This window comes from Hippoglossus hippoglossus, chromosome 17 (genome assembly GCF_009819705.1).
Source record: "Hippoglossus hippoglossus isolate fHipHip1 chromosome 17, fHipHip1.pri, whole genome shotgun sequence".
NCBI classification, from domain to species: Eukaryota; Metazoa; Chordata; class Actinopteri; order Pleuronectiformes; family Pleuronectidae; genus Hippoglossus; species Hippoglossus hippoglossus.
The window spans coordinates 18,663,796-18,688,228 of record NC_047167.1 but is presented as its reverse complement, the minus strand read 5'-3'; the positions used below and the strand labels follow the sequence as shown (position 1 = coordinate 18,688,228).

General features: G+C 41.2%; 3 protein-coding genes and 1 long non-coding RNA gene across 7 annotated transcripts; 3 read left to right on the top strand and 1 right to left on the bottom strand.

The window, feature by feature from the left end:
• The first annotated feature begins 144 nt into the window (after positions 1 to 144).
• Positions 145 to 4,398, top strand: LOC117778190 (excitatory amino acid transporter 4-like). The gene is given in 9 exon segments (XM_034613551.1): positions 145 to 399; positions 611 to 748; positions 1,362 to 1,569; positions 1,664 to 1,706; positions 1,792 to 2,129; positions 2,839 to 3,072; positions 3,148 to 3,342; positions 3,450 to 3,584; positions 3,824 to 4,398. Coding segments are annotated over 9 exon segments (1,572 nt in total). The 5' UTR covers positions 145 to 254; the 3' UTR covers positions 3,960 to 4,398.
• A 494-nt stretch (positions 4,399 to 4,892) lies between these two features.
• On the top strand, positions 4,893 to 14,495 carry LOC117778283 (caytaxin-like). Of its 3 annotated transcripts, none has more exons than XM_034613758.1 (14): positions 4,893 to 5,126; positions 5,435 to 5,648; positions 8,411 to 8,523; positions 9,708 to 9,766; positions 9,854 to 10,081; positions 10,286 to 10,444; positions 10,806 to 10,908; positions 11,160 to 11,291; positions 11,426 to 11,512; positions 11,634 to 11,732; positions 12,289 to 12,324; positions 12,403 to 12,450; positions 12,778 to 12,824; positions 14,155 to 14,495. In XM_034613758.1, exons 3-13 carry the CDS (start codon positions 8,447 to 8,449, stop codon positions 12,815 to 12,817), a joined length of 1,068 nt encoding a protein of 355 aa, XP_034469649.1. In that variant the 5' UTR covers positions 4,893 to 5,126; positions 5,435 to 5,648; positions 8,411 to 8,446; the 3' UTR covers positions 12,818 to 12,824; positions 14,155 to 14,495. The 3 variants fall into 3 exon arrangements, with proteins under 3 accessions (XP_034469649.1, XP_034469648.1, XP_034469650.1); XM_034613757.1 differs by lacking the exon at positions 4,893 to 5,126 and adding an exon at positions 5,200 to 5,308; XM_034613759.1 differs by lacking the exons at positions 4,893 to 5,126; positions 5,435 to 5,648; positions 8,411 to 8,523 and adding an exon at positions 9,478 to 9,604 and having other exon boundaries at positions 9,657 to 9,766.
• On the bottom strand, positions 9,929 to 24,070 carry LOC117778286. Its single transcript, XR_004616768.1, has 6 exons — positions 23,930 to 24,070; positions 23,504 to 23,688; positions 11,463 to 11,540; positions 11,215 to 11,324; positions 10,254 to 10,422; positions 9,929 to 10,068 (listed from the first exon to the last, which is right to left on the bottom strand). It is a non-coding gene; the product is annotated as an uncharacterized LOC117778286 (long non-coding RNA).
• LOC117778285 (nicotinamide riboside kinase 2-like) lies at positions 17,671 to 20,222 on the top strand. 2 transcript variants are annotated; one of them, XM_034613760.1, is made up of 8 exons: positions 17,672 to 17,854; positions 17,942 to 18,032; positions 18,816 to 18,864; positions 19,076 to 19,253; positions 19,342 to 19,413; positions 19,507 to 19,613; positions 19,747 to 19,832; positions 19,930 to 20,222. In XM_034613760.1, exons 1-7 carry the CDS (start codon positions 17,829 to 17,831, stop codon positions 19,830 to 19,832), a joined length of 609 nt encoding a protein of 202 aa, XP_034469651.1. In that variant the 5' UTR covers positions 17,672 to 17,828; the 3' UTR covers positions 19,930 to 20,222. The 2 variants fall into 2 exon arrangements, with proteins under 2 accessions (XP_034469652.1, XP_034469651.1); XM_034613761.1 differs by lacking the exon at positions 18,816 to 18,864 and having other exon boundaries at positions 17,671 to 17,854.
• Positions 24,071 to 24,433: the final 363 nt, after the last annotated feature.

The window sequence follows — 24,433 nt, the reverse complement described above, 5'->3', positions numbered from 1 at the left end:
GTTGACTTTACTGGTGGCTGAGTTCATGCATAACTCATGCAAGGACTAACATTTTTTTTAAATTTATTTAAGTACCAACCAAAGGTGGAGTTCATTTTCATAATTGTATCCTGGTGTCATGGGCTCTGAAAAACTTGAAAAGCTTGAAAAACTTGAGTAGGATTAGTAGTCATATCAGTCCTGTCATTCTATAGAGACACCAAACAGTTCTCTCCGTCGTTCTTCACAGTCTTTAAGGAACAACAGCTAAAGAGATGGAAACAGATGGGCATCAGTCTGAGTTGGACTCAGTAGAAGTTACAGAACCTCAGGAAATTCAAACACACCACAGATGTAATATTGTGGCGTTCCTGAAGAGAAACACTTTTGTTATTCTCACAGTTACAGCTGTTGCATCAGGTAAGTGGTTATCAAACATACTTCACTGTGGAAATTCTACTTTAATCCACCATTGATCTGTTTTTCAAGACAGCTTGGGACCTGCTGCTTTATATTAGTGTTTGTATTCTCCAGCCCTTCTCTTTGAAGAGGCTCTGTTACATTAGTTTTTTTTAACTCTGCCTTATGACAAACACAATAACTGACTAACCTGTGCTTATGCTTCTTTGAGGAATTGGTCTGGGCTTTGCTCTACGACCCTTAAACATGTCAGACAGGGATGTAAGATACTTAATGTTTCCTGGAGAGCTGCTGATGAGAATCCTGCAGATGCTGATGCTTCCTCTCATCGTTTCAAGTCTGATTTCAGGTAAGATGCACACATCAGCCGGGTTAAAATGGATTTTCAGGCTCTCGACAAAGACACGGTTTGACCCACATTTCATGTCGTAATGGCTCCTGTTAGTAATCAACACAGTAGATTAACACACGTGTCGTCTATGTGTCGAACTGAGGCTCTCAAAGATGGAAGCTATTCTAAAGTTGCCACTATAGAGAATAAACCCATTTAACATCCTGTATGTTCTTTTTCCAACGTATAGACTTCTGTTAATAGTTTCCCTCAAAAGTTTAAATGTTTTCACATTCACGGAAATAAATATTGGATTTTCTATAATTGTGCTATAAAATAGCAGATTTTTTTACTCTTTATGAAACGAAAAAAAATTTAAACTTTGTATATTTAAAGTGTTTTTACTTTATCTCATTTATTTTTTGAAACTCTGTGTTTGTTGGGTTATAAAAACATTTGAACTATACATACATATCAAAATTATTTTATAGATTGTATAGACTTATATTTATATTTTAGTATTTGAGTGTGTGAATGAGGTTTTTAACCCAATAAACAACTGATTGTACCAACAGATTTACATTGATACAGTATGTGAATGTAAACCTGTTGCACCTTCTCTTTTCATCAGGCACGTCGTCTGTGGACAGGAAAGCTTATGGGAGAATTGGACTGAGGGCAATTTGCTACTACATGCTCACCACACTTATTGCTGCATTCACTGGCATCGTTTTAGCCGTTATCATCCAGCCAGGGAACTGGTCCAGGAACCCCTCAGCCTCCTCTGGTGGTAGAGCGGAGGCTGTGCAGAGCGTGGACGCTGTTCTAGATCTAATCAGGTTTGTGTGGTGATAATTATAAACCAAGAGGGATTTCTAAGGGTATAAGATATCAGCCTCCAAAAACAACTCATATATGTTTTTTTATTTATAGAAACATGATCCCCTCAAATCTGGTTGAAGCTTGTTTCAGAAAGGTAAGATCTGCAGTGGCCATGATTTGTCTTTATATTGATAATCTCACATATTATCACTGACTTTTAACATTTGCTTGTTCTCCAGTTTAAAACTGTTTATTCCAGGAGTGTTTCTACAGGATTTAATATCACTGAGGCCAGTGAAAACAGTGAGATTCCTCTTTTCTCTAATAATCATTATTTTTTTATTAACATTGATACAATATAATTTCATCTCTTATTTTACTGTCATCATTTGGACCCTGTAGATAACACTGTGCCAGTGCCCGGCTCATCAGATGGTATGAATATGTTGGGGCTGTTGGTCTTCTCTGTTGCCTTCGGCCTCATTCTGGGCAGCATGGAGTCTCAGGGAAAACCTCTGAGGGATTTCTTTGACTGCCTTAATAAAGCTGTTATGCATCTGGTCAACATATTCATCTGGTAAGCAGGGAAATCTCACATTTAGACTTAGATTAAGAGCAGATTTTGGGCAGATCCAGGATTTTTTTTGGTCTGTTTTAAAAAATGCATGATTGGGTGTTTTTTTTAATATTATTTCCCAGGGAACTGATATCTAACTAATATGTGTCATGATTCTGCCTTGACCCTGAACTCTTAAGGTTTATTTTGGTTCAGTTTTATAGAATCTTTAGTTATGGACGTTTTCCTTGTGTTTCGATTTTTCTTCATTCTAAGTTCTGTGTTTCCTGTTTTATTTTGAAGTTCTGATCTCCCTCATGTGTTTCTGTTCTTTTTGCTTCCTGTGCCACCTGTCTCTAGTTTGTCATCAGTCCACTTTGTATTTAAGTCCTCAGTTCTGTCCTCTGTTAAGTCTTTGCCTGTATTGTCTCTGTCAGCTTCAAGTTCCTTATCCTGCCTGGTTTTTCCTGAACGTTTAGTTTCCTGCCGGGCCTGCCCCATATTTTATGTTTTCATTAGATTCATTTTTTTGTCCATTGGACCTGCCTCGCTCCTGCATTCGGGTCCACCTGCTCTCCACACCTCACCGTGACAATATGTTTGTTACATACCCCAAATTATTAAGGGCAGCCTTGTGATGATTGTTTGCCATGAACAACAAATATCTCTCTATTTGTGGAGCCTCTTTGCATTTCTCTAGACGGATGTGTGTCACCTCTGTATACCACAGGTACTCCCCTGTAGGAATCTTCTTCCTGCTGGCAGGTCAGGTTGTGAAGATGACAGATACAGGAGAGATGGGCCAGGAAGTAGCGATGTATATTCTCACTGTGATTGCTGGCCTGCTAATTCACAGTTTCCTCACTCTGTCCCTCATCTACTTTTCTGTCACACGGAAGAATCCCTTCAGACTCATGAGTGGTGTTCTGCAGGCTCTCGCCACTGCCTTTGGGACTTCATCAAGGTGAGCCAGTGCATTGATACCAAACATAACGGTTTGACAGAGTTAAAACGTCTTTTCTCTTCTGTATTTTCACAGCTCTGCAACTTTACCTGTAACTCTGCACTGCATGGAGGTCAATCACAGCATGGACAAACGGGTGACCCGCTTCATGCTGCCTACTGGCGCCACTATGAACATGGATGGTGCAGCACTCTATGAGGCAGTGGCAGCTTTATTCATAGCCCAGCTACATAATATGAATTTTGACCTCGGTCAAATAATCATCCTGAGGTGAGTTCATGTAGAAACTTTGACCATGTAAATGGTGTTCAGCTTGTTTTGGATATATCTGAATAAATGAATCACATTGGATAACCAATGCTTCGTCCCTTGTTCAGTTTGATTGTTACAGCTGCGAGCACCGGTGCGGCAGGCATCCCACAGGCTGGACTGGTTTCCATGGTGATAGTGTTGTCATCCGCTGGACTGCCCACTGAAAACATATCCCTGCTTATAATGGTTGATTGGATTCTGTGAGTGAACATTTCTTCACAGGGTTGTTTAAGGTTTTAGACTTTAAGGTTGGAGATAAGAACAATACAGTGTAGAAACTTTTATATTTTGTCGATCCTGTTTGAAATGGAAAGACAAAAAAAACTATTTGAGGAAATTGAAAACTTTCTTTTCACCTGTAACATTTTGAAATCAAACTTTTATCTCGTTGGTCAAGTTCCTGCCATAACCTGAGATATTCCTGTTTGTTTCTTGATAGTGATCGTTTGAGGACAACCACCAACGTCCTGGGAGACTGTATTGGTGTCGGTGTCGTTCAACATCTGTCCAGACGTGAGCTACAGAGCCCCGGGCCTGCAGGAGAAAGATTGATGGAAGAAAACCTCCATCTATGAGTTTCATGATACTTGACAGCATCAATTTCAATAAGCTATGATTCGTGATAGCAAAATTACTAATCAAACCAAACTTTCCGAGAAAAATATATTTGACATGTATTCATTTGACATGCTTTGGCTTCACTTTTGAGCAGCTTGCAGTCTGTCGGCCATGATTATCTACAGTCTGTGATGTATCTTAGCACATAACCCACTGTAGTGGTTAGGGGTTTTCACAGGGAACACTCTGCCACCACCTGGTGGTAGGACAGTCAGTGACCCAGTTACATATGCTATTCATATAGGCCTATATTGAACTTTTAATATTTTATGGTGCAACATTTTATGGAATCAAACACAGCACAATGCTTGACTGTAACTGAAACTATTTTGGTGTGTGTTTAGTCTGCAAAAAGCTTATGGTTTATTGAATAAAAACTGAACTGATCAGAAGATCCTTTCACCTACTGACGATTCAAAACAACTTCAGATAGTGAAGCACTCAAAACAAGACAATTAAAAGTTTGTATTTAAAAGTAACATTAAAACAATGTTTGTATGTTCTTAAACACCCAATACTGTCTAGTCTCAATTCTGCATCAGTCAACTGAACTGGACCTGCAGGGAAACAAATGCTTTCAGTCACATGTGGGCATATTTCAGTATTTTACTGCTGTGCAAAGTAACGTTGCTAATAGAAAACTATAAACCCTCTCAAAATGCATTTTTGTCATGCAGCCTTAGGTGGGAGAAGAATATGAAAACTGTTCCCTTGCCCCGGCTGTTGAGGGCAATGCCAGAGAGATCCAGTCTGTGTTTACTGACATTGGGCAGAGCTCAGTGCAGTTGAGGGAGGAGAGGGAGAGGAGGGGAGGGATGGGGCAGGAGGGGGTGAGCATCACAGATCGTGAGACGAGGAGGGGTTTCATCAAGGGCGAGAGAGCTTAGAATAAATGGTGAGAAAAAGCAAGAGAGAGAGAGAGAGAGGAGGTGTGTGAGGGAGAGAGGGAGAGAAGGGGGGAGATGCTGTTGCCTGGTAACAGCGGTGAAGTAGAGAACTCAGTGTTTTCCAGCTCGTATGAAGAGAATCTCACAGGAAACGATGGATGCAACACGGACCGACTGTGAGGAAACAGAAAACAGCTGATTGTGACTCCGGACGGCCTCCAGGGAATCAAAGAGAAGGTAGGCATGTGTGATTATGTAACCGCCATAACACAGCTCCCACCCGGGTGACATCATCACAGCGGGATTAGAGCCCTGGGGTAGGGGCATTATGAGTCTGTGCAGGGAGGAGGTGGAGGAGGAGGAGGAGAGAAGTATAAATGAGAGGGAGTGATCATCATGAGACACGCTAAAAGCTCTGGGTGAGGATTATCTTTTGTCAAAAAACAAATCAGCACAGGATCTGACCGGCGGAGGAAACACTGAAAAGATGAGAGCAGGATGGTGTCAGATGTGTGACGACCCTGGTTCTCCTCTCCCCTCTGCAGGAGGACAGCACGGCTCGTCCCTCAGCCTCCATTAGCAGCATCAGGATCCAGCCGGAGGTGTGGAGCAGCCTGCGAATGTCCCACCTGCAGATGTAAACAGTGATGACGCTCACTTGGAAGCAGCTGCTCTAAAAAAAAAAAAAATAGAGGATCTGAAGGTAGAAGAAGGGAAGCTCTCCAAACACTGAAGAGGCGTCCTTCCTCACTACATCATGTGAGTATACCCGTTCTTCTGCTCGTTAACAGCTGGATTAGATGGTTTTCTTCTTGGAGGACATATTCTGTTCAGATGCTGTTTCATTCTACTTCAGTATGTTAATCCATTTGTGAGGGAATGTCTGGCAGTGAAATGTACTTTCTCAGTCAGCTTTTTTTTTCATGTACTGAAAGACATTTGTGTTATTCTGTATTTGTGTGTACTTTTTTATCATTGATTCATTGAAGTGATCAAGATTTAGCCACATTTGACCCTGATGACAGTTTCGGGGTTGTTCAGTCATTCAGCAAGCAAATCTCATTATTATGATAATACACACACACACGTGTACACACACACACATATATATACACTCTGGTTGTTACTTGTTTCTTCATGAATATTTAATGTTACAGAGAAATACCGTGTTTTCAGGGGATTTACTTTAAAGGCTTTTTACGTCACTGACCTTGTGCCTGTAAATTTTAGTCAGACAATTTGAGGACAACTAATGTATCATGTCTCTGTTACCTTCCGTCATCAGTGGCTCTATTGATGCTTATCTCATGCACGCTGCAAGTCATGCAAGTTATTTCATAAGGCAAAGAGTGTGTATCTGAAATTCTATTTCAAAGGGAAGAGCAATCATGATGGAATTTATTTTGAAGAACTAATGACACTCAGTGGAGCACAAACCTCCACCAAGGCCCAACAGTCCTCTTTTGAAACCACACTTAATATCGGGTCAAATTTAGAAAAACATCCTGTCTCGCAATGTTAAAGAAAGTGAAGAAAAGATTCAAGGATCTGCTCACCCAGTTCCTCCTCTGGTCCTTTCCCACCCCGCCACAACATTTCAATAGTTATTGCATAATCCTTCTAACTAACAAATAAACACAGATGAAAACATGACCTCCTTAGCTGAGGTAACTAATGCAGCTAGTGTAGTTTCTGTTTGTTTGGCGTCTACAGCCGCTTTCTTTCCTTCTCCGAGGCAGGATTTCCACTCTCAGGTTTGACTGGCAGAGCAGCGGTGAAAGTCTGTCCTCACAAGTTAGTGTTGGGTAAATGAAGGCAGCGCTGCCATCTGGACACAAATCCCCAACAAACACACGCTGCTGCAACATAACTCATCACAGTGCAGTTCAGTGTACGAGCAGCTGAGCCTCGGCGTGAGAGACATCTGCACTGACCACAAACCTCACGCACTGATCTGCTGTTTCCGTGGGAACTTTCTGTCCTGATTCTCAGTTGCAGTCGCACCCCGTCGTCATTCTTAATTTAGCATGGGGGGGGGGGGGGGGATGATCGATCTCCTCTCATGGTGCTTTCTTAAAAGATTATATTTGTGTGAGAACAGAAGAAGATTACTCCGAGTGTGATATAACCAGAAGGGTCTTATAAAAGTAGCAGTTAATGAATTCACTTTTAAACCCAACGCTCTGTGAACATCAGTGCTCCAGTCACAGCAGCACCAGCCCCCTGCAGCCGGAGGCCCTGCTCCTTTTAGTCCACATTTGCTGTTTATTCCATATGTGCTCTGATGTGTGTCGCTAACAGCACATCAGTGCCGTCCCAGTGGACAAATGGACTGTGGCAACGTCTGCTGCAGCGTGAACTCCGACTGGGACAGGGATGCAGGAGGTACACTCCTCCCCCCATACGCACACTTCTGACACAAGGCTGCCATATGATGTCCAGCACGTGCATGACGGTTCCCCGTATGACTCTGTAAAGCTTTACGTGACATGTCAGGACACGACAGGAAACTTTAGATGGAGCCTTCTGGGATCTCTGATTCAATACGCCAAGGAGGTCATGTTTTCAACCCTGTCCTTTTGTTTGTTGGTTTGTTTGGACGGATTAGCAGTTTGACAGAAGGATGCAATTTGGGTCAGAGAAGAACCCATTCGATTCTCGTGCAGATCCAGGAATGTTTTGATCACTTTCTTTAACATTGCGAGATTGGACAATTTCCCAGGGAATAATTCATGGATCTTATTAAAAAACAATTAACAATTTTTGGATTAAATCTTTTAATATTTGACTGTTGGCAGAGGAATGCGCTCGACTGAGAGCCATTCTACTTTGGTTATGTAAAATATGATCACTATCTGCTTTGTGCAATCACTTCTGATTTGCTTGTATCACCCTGAGGGGCTGTGTGAGCAATGTGGAGTTTTATTTTTGTCTCCTGCCTCGGGGATGTGGGGGAAACAAACCCAGTGGGGTTTAGTTTTGCCAAATTTTTTGTCACTATGACTCTTCTGCACATTCACCCACAGTAAGAATGCAATTGGAATTGATCAAATTGGTAGATTTTGTACCTTATTGTACATTTGTTATTGTTGATTGGATTCCTCATAACACCAGTGCTGTGCTGCTGCTTCCAAGATGCACTTATTACAGCAGAAACCAACCTAGGTCAGCTTTTACTTTATTCAAGGGACAAATTAAGGGATTACTTGAGGTGAGAAATGAAGCAGAGGCTGCTGAGAGAAGTGTGGACCCCAGGTGATACTAAATCCTACATTTCCCACAATACAACTACATCATTTCTTTCACTACTTCCCTCCCTGCCTGGTAAACACCCACATCTTTTCCACCCTCCACGCCTTCAGTTTGAGTGTCTCAAGCCAAAAGTCAGTTAATCCTGATGAAATCACCAGAGTTGCACTAGATGTCTGAAATGGGTGGAGTGTTGCTCCACGACAGCGTCATGCACTGTGTGTTTTCCTCCCTGGTGTCTACTGAATGAATTTATTTCACATGTTTGTCAGCCTCAGCGAGCTGAAGCCTGTCCTCCCCGGCAGAGGATGGGTACAGCAGAAGCCACTTTACGCATGGACAGCATGGAGGTCAAGGACGAGTGGCAGGACGAGGACTTCCCCAGGTAATCCTGCGTTTGAATGAGTGAAGGAGAGGGAGAGCGTCTGCGTGTGTGTGAGTGAGTTAGTGTTTGTTTGTGTGTGTGTGTGTGTGTGTGTGTGTGTGTGTGTGTGTGCCCAGTTTGTCCGATTTGTGCTCATGTTTTGACAAACAGGCCACAGCAATGATCAGTCGTGTGTGTTTAATGCTGAGGGACGGCAGGTGTGTTCTCTGCTCGATGTCGTCGTGTGTTACGTGAGCAGAACAACGGGCAGGAAACACAACAGGAGAAGTCAAACACATCAGGCTCCATTGTTGAAACAGTCCTCCGCCTACACTCTGACTGTCGAGCATCTTTTCTACCGCAGAGGGAATATGTGTGTGTGTGTGTGAAAAATTAACAAAGGGAAATGGATTAATCACAACGTATTTACACACCTTCATTTTCACAAGCTGTAATAACATAACTTTACAATTCCATCAAAGAAAATTGAATTAAAAACTTAAAATTTCATGTTTTTCTTGTTTTTCTTTTACTTAATCTGAACTATATATTCCTGTTTGTGTGTTTTATTGAATAAAGTTTAAGATATTTTCAAAGTTGGTACCAGAGAGAAACACAAAAGAACAGTCTTTTTCGTCTCCATTGTTTTATCCACTCCTTAATGTCTGTTGGTGCCGCCTTAAGCCTACCTCCACAGAGCCACTGACAACATAATAACAGCAATTACTCAAACAACAAGCCCATGCTTGTAGTGTTTAAGGGCGTGTGTGTGTGTGTGTGTGTGTGTGTGTGTGTGTGTGTGTGTGTGTGTGTGTGTGTGTGTGTGTGTGTGTGTGTGTGTGTGTGTGTGTGTGTGTGTGTGTGTGTGTGTTCCTAAAATAAAGTCCTCTCATCCCCCAGCACTGTGTGTTCAGTTGTCTTGATGGAGAGGAGATGGTAATTACTGGTGTTGTTCCCGAGCAAAACACAGAAACACAAAGAGCAAACTGTCAAGAGATCCTGTAGAGTTTATTTTAGCATCTTTTATTACAGTATGTTTTTTAACATGCTTGCAATCAATAAGACTAAAGTAACCTTTGACTAAGCAGCAGGAAAAAAAATGTTCAAAGAGAAACTGCTGTATTTATATCAGTTCATTTCTAATTTATAATGTTTCTGTTGTTATTGTCCTTCTCCATGTTAAATATTCCTGTTTCTCCCTGCAGGCCTCTACCAGAAGATGGAGATGTTGATTCTTCATGTGGCCTCACCGACAACAGAAAATGTAACTAAACACACAGCATTGAATATGATTTTGTTTTAAATTACTACTTCACTTTGTATCTAAACTTTCCTGTTCTGTTGCTTTCAGACCCCCCCGCCTCTCTGAATGTGGGAGAGAGCGTGGCGCAGCATAAACGTCGCACCCTGGTGGCCCCCGACATGAACCTGTCCCTGGATCAGAGCGAGGGCTCCGTGCTCTCTGACGATTTTCTGGAAACGCCCGACGACCTGGACATCAACGTAGAAGACATCGAGACCCCCGATGATACCGACTCGCTGGAGTTCATCAACAACGGCAACGAGCTGGAGTGGGAAGGTCAGACAGAGGTTGAATTATACTGAAATGTTTCAGCATATTTAGAAAGAAAGGTACTGTTCAGGTTGAAAGTGTCACAAACACTAGAAAAGTCCAACTCCCTCATCTACCTCATGAGGATTTCATGTGACTTCATAAATGTCAGGGCAGAGGAATGTGAAAACAAACTGACCATCAACTTTCTTGCGTCACCTTTGAATCCAGATGACACGCCGGTGGCCACCGCCAAACGTCTTCCAGGCGACAGCGAGGAGGAGAGAGACTCGTCGGGTCGTCTGTGGCGAACGGTGATCATCGGCGATCAGGAGCAGAGGATCGACATGCAGGTCATCAGGCCGTACCTGAGGGTGGTCACACATGGAGGTTAGAGTGTGTGTGCGTTTGTTGTTGAAAGTTCTTGATCTGTGGGAGACAAGAGGAACATTTCTCTCAACCAAACGCCAACCTTAAAAAGCTGGGATATAAAATGTGTGTGTTTAGAAGTTGGAATTTATATTCATATGTATATATAACTAATACAGTTTATGAGTGAGTGTGTTCTATTATTTACATGATGCGTTTTTCAGATTTAAAGTTGCTATTCGTACGTTTTTGCTTTAGCTACATAGCCAATGCCAGCATTAACAGCTGTTTACTTTACTATCAAGCAGAAATGTTGCAGGTTAATTTTGTGATTGTTTGATATCAGCGTTTGATACCAGCGGGCGTCTCCCTCCTCCCTCAGGTTATTATGGCGAGGGTCTGAACGCCATTATCGTGTTTGCAGCCTGTTATCTTCCTGACAGCAGCTGTGAGGACTACACGTACATCATGGAGAACCTCTTCCTGTGAGATTCATTCTACTCTTTTACAACACGTTTTCATAAAGTTGTTATTCTGCTTTTCTTTACTTGTTTTTCCTCAAAGGAAATGACTGGAGAAAGTGTTTCAATGGAACGAGCACGTCAGATCCTGTTTGAATAGATTATTAACTTTAAATGATAGAAATAAGAGAAACCAAACCCTCACATTGCTTTCAAGAATCCTTGTTTTTCTCTCCAGCCCGAGTCAGATGTGAGTTTGTCTGTTCTGTTGTCAGATATGTGGTGAGCAGCCTGGAGCTTCTGGTGGCAGAAGATTACATGATCGTCTACCTGAACGGAGCCACTCCTCGCAGGAAGATGCCCGGCATCAGCTGGCTGAAGAGGTGCTACCAGATGATTGACAGGAAGTAAGGCAGATACAATCAGAGCACTTTGGGCAACTGTGAGGGGAAATAAAAAAAATAGTCAACAATGTTGGTGAAAGGGAATCAATGATGTTACGATTGAAAACATCACAAAAACACTTGAATGTCTCCTGCAGACTGAGGAAGAATCTGAAGTGTCTCATCATCGCTCACCCCACGTGGTTCATCCGGACCGTCCTCGCCATCTCAAGACCCTTCATCAGGTGAGGACGTGGTTATGAGCTCACGAGTCTGAAAGAACACAGTACATAAAAGTGTTGCTGTTACATAATCAGACAGGAGCATCTGTGGCACTAACTACATGTGCTTCTATGTTTTCTTCAGTGTGAAGTTCATGGATAAAATCCGTTACGTTCACTCACTGACGGAGCTGAGCCAGATCATCCCCATGGAGCATGTGCAGATCCCTGAGTGTGTGCTGCAGTAAGTACTCTGAGCCACCAAGGGTCAATGTTGAGTTGCTACACGTGTGTGTGTGTCACATCATGTTGCATGTACAGTTGCAAAAATGCTCATTACAGTGAAACAGTTTGTTACTATTTAACTGAATGTGTGGTTATTCGGATGTTATTGTTTATTTTCATGTACTTGGCTGAAACAGTGTGGGATCAAGATGGTGTGCAACGTGTTGGCAGTGACAGAAAAGTGAACGAATTGAGATCAACATTCATTTTTTAAGACTTTCTGTCTTTTGTGGCAAACAGCAGGGATCTAAATCTACACTCAGATTAAAGTCCAACAGAGAGAAAACAGCGGATCTGTATTTCTGTTTGATTTGATTTTGGGGCAGACTGTAGGCGGCTGTACTTTGGAAGTCAGTAGCTTCAGCTGAGCGAGGCTTTGAATGAACAAACACAGTAAACGAGGCCACAGTATAAAGGCAGAAATGATCTTTTATTCATCTTCTGTCTGCCACCGGTGAGAAGCATATGTATGTAATTACACATCATTTACAGATTTCTATCCTTCACTTTTAAAGGTATGATGACGAGAAGATAAGAGCACAAACGGAAAGGTGAGCGTTGAAGTTTGATGTGACTTTTAAAACATTTTCCTGCATGTAGATATTAAGTAGTTCCTTCCTTACTTACAGACTTGAGCAAGATCAGCAGCAGAACCACTCAACAGCAGCTAAAGAAAGGTGACCCCATAACAGCTGATATGGAAAACTTCACATGTTTCTTTTGTATAAAAGTGGCGATTAGACTGAAACCATTTAACCTTTACTTTACAGTGCAACTTCAGTTCTTTCCTTTTATGTCATGTCACCAGTTCAGATTCTGAAGTAAACTGGCACGTTAATAGCTGCATGGAAAATCAATTAGTGCGTGACTCTTCTCTTTAGGTTGAATAACAGCAGCAGCTACACAGATACATTTTGGCAACACACAGCTCAGCCTAATATAGGAGAGATGACTGAGCAGAGTATAAATGTACTCATGGCTTGTCTCTAATTTGTCACTTCCAGGCCAAAGTCAATGATAGCAGATGTTGGCTGTGGCATCTGACATTAAGGTAAGGGATCTTCTTCACTTAAGTAGCTCTCCATCAGCTTCATACAGCCTGGTTTGTAATGTCAACCCAACTAATCTCCAACATACAAGGAAATGTTGTCTTCTGCACACACACACACACACACACACACACACACACACACACACACACACGCACACGCACACGCACACACACACAAACATAAACATGCTTATGTGCGCAGAAGGTTCACGATGCAGTGTTGTGTCACTGAAAGGTCCAAGGGGTCGCTTCTCAGTGCAGGGACAACAAGATCCAATTCACAGTTTGGCAGAGTCGACCAGAGTGAATGAGGGGATGAGTCGGACCTTAAAACTCAATGACGTTTATGTGTTCATAAGTACAATGAAATCAAACTAGAGTTTTAGAGTTTAAGTCCAATTTAAAGTACATCTCTTTACATGGTAACTGTTTCTTAAATGATTGTAAGTTATATTGTTTAATCTTTAATGCAAATTGCATCCAAATCAAGGGGCTAAGGTTAAGTTAAGGTTATGAAACTGAGGCTTTAGTCTGAGGTTGTAGCCACTTGCTGTGTTTCCCCTCTCTCTCCCTGCTTTGAATCTAAATCTGTCCTGACAATAAAGGCAATGGAATGCCAAAGAAAGTTCACTTAAAAAAAGTCTTAGTAACTGAGTTCACTGAAATCCTGAAACACAAACAACACTTCAGCTGATCACTGTTAAATCCTGGAGTCCGGCTCATTTTCACATCTGCCAAGTCACGTTTCAGCTCTTTACATTCAGATTTGAACCAAGTCCAAGAAACGTCAGCTGATCCCCGGACATCGTATTCCCTCCGTTACTCTCTGTTACATAAAGCACAGCTGCTGCTCTCTTTAAGCTGCTGCAACAACCGATCGACTCTATTTTTAATGGGGATGCACAAGGGGTCTGGCAAATTGATCTGCGCCTCACGAAGCCACCCACCCCAGCAGGTCCGGGTTGGGAAGGGTGGGTTATTTTAGAATCCCCCCCCCCCCCCCCCCCCCCACACACACACACACACACACACACACACACACACACACACCCCTCCCCACATGCGCCGACCTGAGCTGCTGACTGTTCCTATCAACCTCCATATATCAAAAGAGCTATCAGCCGAAAAGACTGGCCGACATCCCAGGAATGTCCACAGGCACCGTCTCTAAACGGAGGCCGGCGCAGGAAGCAGGAGAAAGATGAATAGTCGAACCTCCTGTGTGTCATGTTGGATCTAATTTAGTGCCGACTGACCCGCTGCCAAACTGAATTATTATATTTGAGTTTTTTAAATTGTGGAGTTAAACCTTCTGTATTTTGCATTGCAGGGTTTGAGATGGAGGAACCGGTGGGGGAACATTCATTCATTACTCCAGGAGCCTTTCACAAATCTCCTGACTGGATTCATTGGCTGCAAGACAATCATTTTTCAAAATGTCCTTCGCTGCTCCTATAACTGAAAGTTCATCTGCACCAAAGGCATCAAAACATACGTAAAACGTAAATCCAAAAAAGAGTTTCTGCTCCCTGCATGACGAGGTGAGCTTCATCTGCAGCATGACTTCCATCATATCAACACAAATCTATAATGGACTTTCAAACATCTTCCGACAGAGAACGTTGTGTAAATAATTGTTTATATATATTTTTGAGAAAGGTGTTTGCGCAGATATTTTTTTTTTATATATATATATATATATATATATATATATATATATATATATATGGATGATATGGAATGGGTATCGTGAAGTTTCATGAGTGTTTACTGAAAAATAACGTGCAATGATATTGTTCTTAGACTGACAGTTAGATGTTACCGATGCAAACGTGTTGCAGTTCTCAAAGTTTTTCCAGAGTTTAATATGCAGGTGGCATGCTCGTTCATATCCTCCGTCACATGTTAACGTCCAGAACGTTTTTTTGCCATCATGTTTTAAAAGATACTTTTACAAGACAGATGCAGATGAACACAATGAAATATATTTAAGGAGAGAGTTTAATTCATTTCTATAAGTGTTATTTATGAAAATGTGCCATTTACTGTTTGTAAAAAAAATTAAATGAGTAAACTTAAAACATACTTTGTCAGGACTCTTGTATCCAGACTTCACCTCTGATACAAACTACAGCCTAAAGTCCATACACATTACAAATACACTGCTTATAGCCAATATGCATTCAAAATAAACAGCCTTGTCCATTCCATATGCATTTAAGTATTATTATCCTTACACTCAAGTATTGCATGATACTTATTATTACTCACTGATGCCTATTTTGACTCTTGCTGCTGTAATATTGCAAATTTCGCCATTATGGGTCTAAATAGACAGCATTGCCCATATACATTACAAATGTACACTGTACAGCCTGTACACATTAAAAATATACAGCCTAGTCCATTACATATACATTACATATACCCAGCTTTGCCTGTATACATTACAAATGGTCAGCCTTGCCCATATATATATATATATATATATATTATGAATATACAGCCTTCCCATATACATGAATAATTGACAGCAGTGCCAATGTACGATACAAATATAGAGCATCAGCCTTACCATGTACATTAAAAATGACAGCTTTACATTATAAATGAACAGCCTTGCTCCTATACATTACAGCTTATATCTAATCCCTTTTACTGCCTCTCGCTCCACTTTGCTCCTGCATGTTTTTGACACGTCCTGGTGAGTTATTAAAGGACATAATTCTGATTTATGAGCGTCATCACAGCTGATGTTCTTTGCATCATTTGGACTTCTCGAAGGGACCCTTTACTTTTTATTGGAAAGGTCACTGTGATGAGGACGATATGTCCCTCTTTGTTCTGTGTGTTATTTAAAGGTCTTGTATGACAAACGATTGATTGACTGATTTAGCCATGAAAAAGATAGTGTAGTGTTTTGGTATCTTAGTATCAGACTACGTCTATGATAATATTAGCATTCTAACAAAAATCTTAAAATAGACAAAGGTCTGTTTCCTGATAATTAATGTTGAATAATTATAAAGAAAAACACATGTTCACTCTCTGAAAAGTAAAGAATATATCTCATACATTCCAGCACAGAGCTAGAAGCTGGAGGCCAACATCTTATTTTAGAATCAAGGCAGGGAACAGGGGGAACATCTTTCCTGGCTCTGTCTAAAGTTTGTAAAAACACATACCAACACCTCTGTGGCCGACTGACTAACACCTGGTTTCATGTGTACGTGCACAGAAATGTAAAAAAACAAAAATTTTGACGAAATAATAGTCGGAAAGATAAAACAACCAACTTAGATCATGTTAATAAGTGAACTATTAGCAAGGTTAGATGTTTCCATTCACCTTTGTGCTAAGCTAAGCTTATTTACCCTCATTATCCAGTAATGAAGCCAACATCGACTAAGGAGGAGGTGGGGTTTATGACCTTTACTGCAGCCAGGCATTAGGGGGTGATGGAGACACTTTGGCTTCACTGTAATGGCGTCCATATTTATATACTGTACAGTCTAACTACTTACTACTGCAGAAACATGAGAGTCTCATCTGAGTCTGTGAACATTTTGTCCTTGAAAAATGTCAATCTTTTCCTTTAAGCCTTGGAAGTGTAGATAATTTGACAACTTCCCAGTTCAACAGGTAATTTGACTGTCAAATTCTAAATGTACTCGTCAACATACGGCTCAAGTGAAGGTTTGTCTTGTTGGTCTTAGATGGAAGAAGAATGTGCCCCACATGCTGTACATAGTGGATCACACGCTCTGGGGTCCTATAGTGTGTCTGAGCGTATGTAGGGCAGTTTTATAATCCTGAATTCTTTACCCACAACTAACTTCTTCTGTTTACCAACAACTAACAACCTCATAACTGCCAATGACTTTTATCTAAGAGGGGAAAATGTTTCATCGAATCACTTTTACTCATGTGAAAGTGTCTTAAGTTGTGAAACATGAGTTCAGCTTCTCCTTCACTAATACGCTTACTGAGATAAGAGGCCGTAAACAACACAAGGTGAGGCCGCACACATCCGGAGGTGTTTGAGGAAAAGAAGGAGATAATCAGTGGGCTTCTGCACGTTCAAAGGAAAGCTGCTATCAGACATGCGGCCGCGACTCGTGGTCACACAGCTGGCGGCCATGCTCTCTGGCCGGTTGCCTCAGAAATATGTGTGTGACACAGTAGGCAGACTCACAACAGCCGCCTAAATATAGCCGGCTGCTTCTGGTTTTCACTCGTCTGGAGCTGTTGAAGCACGGAAAGTTTCCGTGTGAAAAGCCAAATACCCAAGTTTTTTCTTTGTGATACAGATGTGTCAGGAACAAGGTGTGACTCATACACCCTGAGCTGTACCACACTGAATCCTAATGATTGTGCAGTTCACAGACTTTTGCCTCCTTTCTAAATGATACTTTTCCTTGGACAAAATCTCTCTTTGTCTTAAAGACTTGGAGTTTTTCAAAATTATCTCAGATTCACAATGATCGTAGAAGCTCCAGACTGTAATCGTCACCAGTCTACAACTGCAGAAGCACCACGTGTCTGTCGAGCGTCTCACAACGTTTCATTTTACGTTTCACATCTCGGCCAAATCGCTTGTTTCTCTCTAATCTTCTAAGAACTCTGAGAACTCTAATTTGTCGGGCGTTCACACTGACCCCCTGGACAGCAGGTGGAAAATCAGGGATCCGCTTTCATGCAAATGAGACGCTCCTACTTCGTCCTCCTCTCATTGGGGCTCCAGGCTGTGAAGCGTCAGCTGACTGGATGTGGGACGGAGAGGCCTGATTGGTTTGGGGGGGGCGTGACGCTGCAGCAAATCCCTATATAAACCCGGCGAGGAGATTGTCTATCAATGAAGTAGTAAAAGGAGGGAACGTCTGTGACTCAGAGCGAGGGAAAGGTTTTCAGAAGAAGCCTTGGGTAGAGACTGTTTGCTTTGGCTTGGTTCCCTTCTTTTATTTACTGAATTCCACAGGTGACCAACACACAAAACAGCTGAAAATGAAGTTCATCATCGGCATCGGAGGGTAAGCATCATTTCACTGATTCACCTGCTCATTAAAAAAACAAACGTGTGACTCGTGTTTATGGTATAAAATCTATTCTGATTTCAGAGTGACCAACGGTGGGAAGACCACTTTGACACACAGACTTCTAAATACATTACCTAACTGCTGTGTGGTGCATCAGGATGACTTCTTCAAGGTATGATCAATTCAAGTAACCCTTTATTTAGGATTTAAAAATCACTAAACTTTCAATTCAATGCTACGATAACTTTTTTAAATTGTGTTAATCTTGAGTTAACAAGATCATTATTTTTGATATATTTAATTTGTTAAATAAGATGTAGCCTTGAGGAAGTTTTGTGCTCAGTGATAATCCGCCAGTCTGAGATGTGCTGCCATCGCAGCAGCCTAGTAATGCATCTGGCTGATTGTTTCCTGGACAGCCAATGAAAGGGCCGAGCGTCCCCACTTAAAGTGACTTAGTCACGTTTTGCATGAACATAAACACAATTTGGCTTTAAAAAAAAAAGTATAATAATAACAAAGCCAGAAAATTGTATCTCTACCAAAAAAAAACATCTCTTCGTGCTGCATTCAGGGACGGTCGACAACTAATCAACACCACTGACTTTTTTCGCATTATATAGAATGGAAAGAAAGAGAAATAAGGGTGGTGGCTGGATCCGCACAGTTCGGGAAAATAAAATAAAAGCGCAATAAAAAAAACCCGCAATTTTTCGGACTTAGTTTAGTTTAGTTATAGAAAAAGATAGTTCTCTCAGAAAGTCCTATAATGAGCCTCACCACCCTTATGCAAAGGTTTTAAAAATACTTTAAAGACATTATTTAGGATGAACTCAAATTTCGTCAGCGTTCGCTACTTTTGGTGGAGACGAGTCCTTCACTTGTCCTGTCCAGGTGTGATCTGCTTCAACTGGTTACTAGGTTTGCAGCAATGTTTTATTGGTGACTGTTTCAGAAACCCGATCAAATAGAAGTCGGGGAGGACGGCTTTAGACAGTGGGATGGTAAGAATGGATTTCCCGTATAGGAAAACCATGCAGTAATGTACTTTTTATTTCCTGCACATTTCTTAAAAAACAAACTTTGGTCTGTCATCTATTAGGTGAATGCTACAGACATTCACTAATGGTGACATGTGTCAAGCACATTGTTGAGCAGCTTTGGTTGCATGTGTGGTGAAGCTCTTTTCTTTTCTCTACCTTCTCCTCAAATCAGTGATCAGCGCCATGGACATGGAGGCGATGGTTAACACAGTGAAGGGCTGGCAGGAGAACCCGGTCAAGTTCGCCCGCTCTCACGGGGTCAGCCTATCACCTGAAGCCGACGAGTCCGACTCGGAGGAGAAGAGGATCCATATTCTCATCATTGAGGGGTTCCTCATCTATAACTACAAGTGTGTCTCGCTCATTATCACTGAAAGATTTGACCCACGGGCCTCTTGACCTCTAAAGCTTTTCACTAACCTGAGCTCCTCCCTGCAGGCCTCTGATCGACGCCTTTGACAAATGTTACTACATTTCCATTCCTCGTGAGGAGTGTAAAAGGAGGAGAAGGTAACGAGCGCTTCAGTAACAACGACCAGTTAGTTGATGGACACATACTGTAGTTCAGGTGATAATATGACTTGATCGATTATGTTTCCGCAGTACAAGGTCATACACAGTCCCCGACCCCCCCGGCCTGTTCGACGGCCACGTCTGGCCCATGTACTTGAAACACAGGGAAGAGATGGAGAGCAACTGCGACACATTAGGTTTGTTAAACCGATTATTCCCCTTGACAACTAAATGTCAGTTTCATACATTAATCCATCTTCCTATCCTCTAACCTGGATGTCACAATAAAACCAGAATGTTTCTAATCCTTTCTGATTTGTCTCTGCACAGAGTGTCTCGACGGGATGACATCTAAGGAGGCCATTTACAACACAGTCTATGAAAGCATTCAGAACTCCCTGCTGAACAAATCATAGGTACGAGGAATCCTGAGATGAATGGGCTGTGACAGATGAACAACACGTGGTTTATTCAGCGTGTGTAACTCCTCTCCTCTCTTCTCTCTCTCTGCAGCAGGACGGGGTCAACAGCGGACTCGTGTATAGACTTGTAAATATGATGTTGAGTGTAACACCAGCTCGGTACTTCTAGACTGATCTGTAAATAGTCAATCATGTAACTTATTAAGAACTAATGGCAGAAGTTGTTTTGTTTTCTATAATCCTGTAACTTTTTCTAAAATGATGAGCCACCTCTTGAATGCCCCGTGTTTAACATCAGGGGCAGATATCAAATCAGATCGAAGTCAAAATCCCCACTGGGAGGAACGATTTGTGTTATGCCACTTAAAGAAATGACTGAATCCATCGTATGGCTCCTGTTTTTCTTCTCAACTCACTCATTCACTTTGTTCACATGTCTTGTTCAGGGGCATAAATCTCACGTTTTACAACACAAACACTGGGGGGACTGATGAAGTCCTGCAGCTCTTGACCGAGTCTCCTTATCACAAAGACAACAGCCACAATAAAAAGCTTCTGACAAACAGAGATCAGAGAGAACAATTTCTCCTACCAGACAATAAGACGCTGTTTACAGGAAGAAAAATCATAAACTCAAATGTCAGTTGAAACAATGTGAAACATAAACGTGACAAGAACGTCACTCAGCAGGGAGAATACATGTCTCTTCAAGAAAACACATTCCAATTTTAAAGATTTTTATTTGGATCTGCACCAAATCTCACACGATCATAAACATCAGTCCCATGAACGTGCCTGATTCTGAGGAATCGATGAAGAAGTTGCAAAACACCTCATCTCACAATGTTAGAGACAATGAAAGAAAAACTCCCGGATCCGCCCCCTGATCTGAATCCACACTAAAAACTAGTCGTTTGAAAGGAGACTGGATTTTCTCTCATGCTGCTGCTTACAACACATTAATAATTATAATAGATTTTATTTTTGTTATTTTTGTTCCTTTTATTTGAAGGAGCTCAAACACACTTTATAAAGAACTTAAAGACCAAGTAAAGATAAATGCGTGACATCATTATACGTTGAAAGCAGTTCTGAAGACGTAGAGATTTAACATTAGATGTTTTATATATATATATATATATATATATATATATATATATTCTTCCTGCTGCTGCTTGATCAGTGGTGTTTGCATTAAGCCCTGAACTGATCCTTACCCTCTTTTATGTAAGTTGCCACACAATCGACACATAGTGCTTTTATTTGCAGTTGTTACTCGAGGTGGAACTAATTTGAACTACTTTTTAAAGTAGATTCATCCACTAGTTCCTGACCGAGCGGGTGTGAAATGAAATGATCAATGGGAAATGAAGGATGTTGTATAAAACGTAATATATTTAGTTATTAAATAACCTTTCTACTTTGAGTGTCAAAACCATCCAAGAAGTTTAGAGGTGAAATGTATCTTCAGTGGAAATGCAAATGTCAACCGACTCTGTGTTTATTAATATTAGTACAACATAACAAAGTATTACATAGTATTTTATAAGCTTATCTTGTGTTTCTTTTTAATATCTGTAAATGTCAAAATGAACTCCCAAAACACTTGAATTGAAAGTTTCCATCTTGAATGTGTAAAAAGTTTGAAGTTTTGTCAGATGGAAATAATCAAGTAAAGTACTTAGTTACTTTCCGACTGTGAGCTTAAAGATAACACTTCCTCAAAAGTTCCAAAGTCCTTTTATGAAGTCGCCCACACTGATCTGCAGGCGGCACATGAATGAGGGCCAACATAGAGCCACAAGTTTTATTGATATTTGAGATCAAAAACTCTATATAAATTATATATTATATATATTATATTGGGACCATGAAGGTTTCATTTCCGGACTGTAAAACAAATGATTAACAAATCAAAGGTTTTTATAATCCGAGCAGATAGAGTCAAAGATACTCTGCCTGTTTATTACTCTTTATTATCATTCTTCTTCAGAAAAGCTCTCACTGTACTTTACTCCATCCCGGGACATGGCCACAGAGGGTGTGTTCAGGCGGGAGTCGGGGTCTTGTGACGCGTGTCTGAGAGTTTTTACATGCCAGCACTTGGCCTGGAGCAGCTCTGTCAGTTTATATTTAGGATAAGTGTCTGGGGAGTATATTTAACGAGTACACACACACCCACTTGACGCTGCACAGCCGGGCCCGACTCAGGGGCCAGTCCCCTCACGCCACCTCAAGGTGGGTGAGCAGAACCTTGTGGGGCGGTATGCGGTCCCACGTCACCCGCCGCCATCGAAACCCCCAAAGTTAAAACTGGGGTATCCATATTAGGATTAGTGTGGCGAGGCAGTGACCCTGGAGATGAGTGGCTATCACATGTCCCCCCCCCCCCTCTCATATGAGTGAGTGAGGACCCCTGAGGCATGTGAACAGTTGTGAATGTGCCACAGAAATATTTATGGCTGCCGCCCTGAGACAAACAGGAACAAGTGACTCGGTTAATGTGCAACACTTGACTTTAAATCCCCCCCCCCCCCCGTCGTAAATATTATTCATACCCAGTATATAAACATTGTTTATAACACACTATAACTACTTTTTATATGAATATTTAGAGATTTTAACACATTTCATTTGTGTTACATATATAAAATACACCCATAGAGGGTGATCTTAAATCACACACTGACAGTTTAACTGTTTATTCAACATAACACAAAGTTAAATATCAACATGCTTTCAGAATTGTTTAGTACTGGTTATTTTAGTCGAGCACAGATAAAACCAATTAAAAAACTGCTAAATCACTTAATAGGCAAATAAACTATTAAAATCTAAATTAATAAACCTAAATTAGCTGGTTTAATCTGGTTCAGTACTTTGACTGGTTTGTGGTGGCGTGGTATATATATTCTATAGCCTTCCTATTTATGTTTTTATCATTATTCTCCAAAGGTTTGGTCCCCAAACATTATTCTATTCTATTCTGTTTTATTCTGTTCTATTATATTATATTATAATATATTATAATATATTATATTATATTATATTATATAATTTTATATTATATTATATTACATTATAGTACATCATATTATATTATATCATATTATGCATTAATGTACAATACTTTTTGTATTGTCGTGTCATGTACCTCAGACTTACAACTCTTGAGTAAATGTACTTAGTTACTTCCACCACTGCTGCCACGTCCCAAAACTTAAGGCCGAGACTTGTCGGATTTGACATTTGACAGAATTTGTGTAAAGTTAGAGTCGTTGGGTCACGTGTCAAGTGCTCTCAACACTAACTTGCCACGTGTAGTTAAATGAAAGCGTGAAGATGGACCCAGCGACATGTTGCTCGAGGCTGAAACGTGAGGAGAGCTGACCACGCTGACTCTGGCAAAGCTTAATCAAAGATGAGCAGGACACGGGTCACAAGAAACCTGATGATGTGCAGAGCTGCAGCTGCCAAACCACATGAAATTCACCATTCATCACACATTTCTATTTCCATTCAGGTTACACTGCAGAAATCAGCTTAGTTTTATTCAAAACGTTGCTGTTACCGTGTATCAGGATGGAACCTAAGTATCCACATGAGTTGAGATTTGCCCAAGGTTAATCATTTTTACTTGTCAAACATTTTTGTCAGCGTCTCACCTGTCTTGTCTCCCCATGATCTGTGGTAAACCTTCAGGATCTATCATTTTACTCCTCAGACTGGCAGTGTGAGGCCTCGGGGGGAGGACAACAGGTATAATCCTTGTAGGGGAAGCTTTCTTGTGGTAAAACCATTTTAAGACCATCATCTTCGTTTAATCTCACAAGAAGCAAAGCCTGGATACCTAGATTCATGGGATAAGATATATTCAAAGCGTACAAGAATTAGTCTTTCACTCAGGGCGAGATCTGCTGCTGCTGCTGCCGCTGCTGAGCACCATGAAAACAACCAGAAACTTTATTTTATTTCCAAGCAACATTCATTTACAGAAAACATTAAGGTTTTTTTTGTGCCAACATTTGTTGTGATTTGTTTACTTCCACGTCAGACACACAAGAAAGACTCAATTCAACGTTAATACTCACTCGCTAAATTTTGTGGATTACATGTCCTGCTCGGGAAGTCTTGTGCCAAACCAGTACCGAGGATCTGCCGCTCTTATAAATATGGTCTGGAGCCGGGCGGAGCCGAGCTCTGCTGCAGGGGTGGGATTTGCTAAGAATAGAAAAGCATGCGGCCTCACCACCATGTCGCCCTATTTGGCAGAGGAAACACTCCCCGTGATACTTCATGTGAGAGGTGACAAACACTGAGCTCTGCTGGAGTCCTCTGTAGACCAGAGGGTGTAGATTCTCCTCTATGCGTGTGACCCCATATCATGCAGCCTCACACGTCCCTGTTCCTGAGTCATGCCAATAATCGTTAATCTTTAGTTAAAGTAATGTTTGTACATGTGCTGCTCAGTAAAATACGCAACATGCTGCACAAACTCTCAATCTGAACTCTCTGAAGTCACCATACTGAAGTCCCCTCCTGTTTGTGTACTTATATGTCTGTTCTTAACTTTTGATTTCTTTGTTTTTAACGTG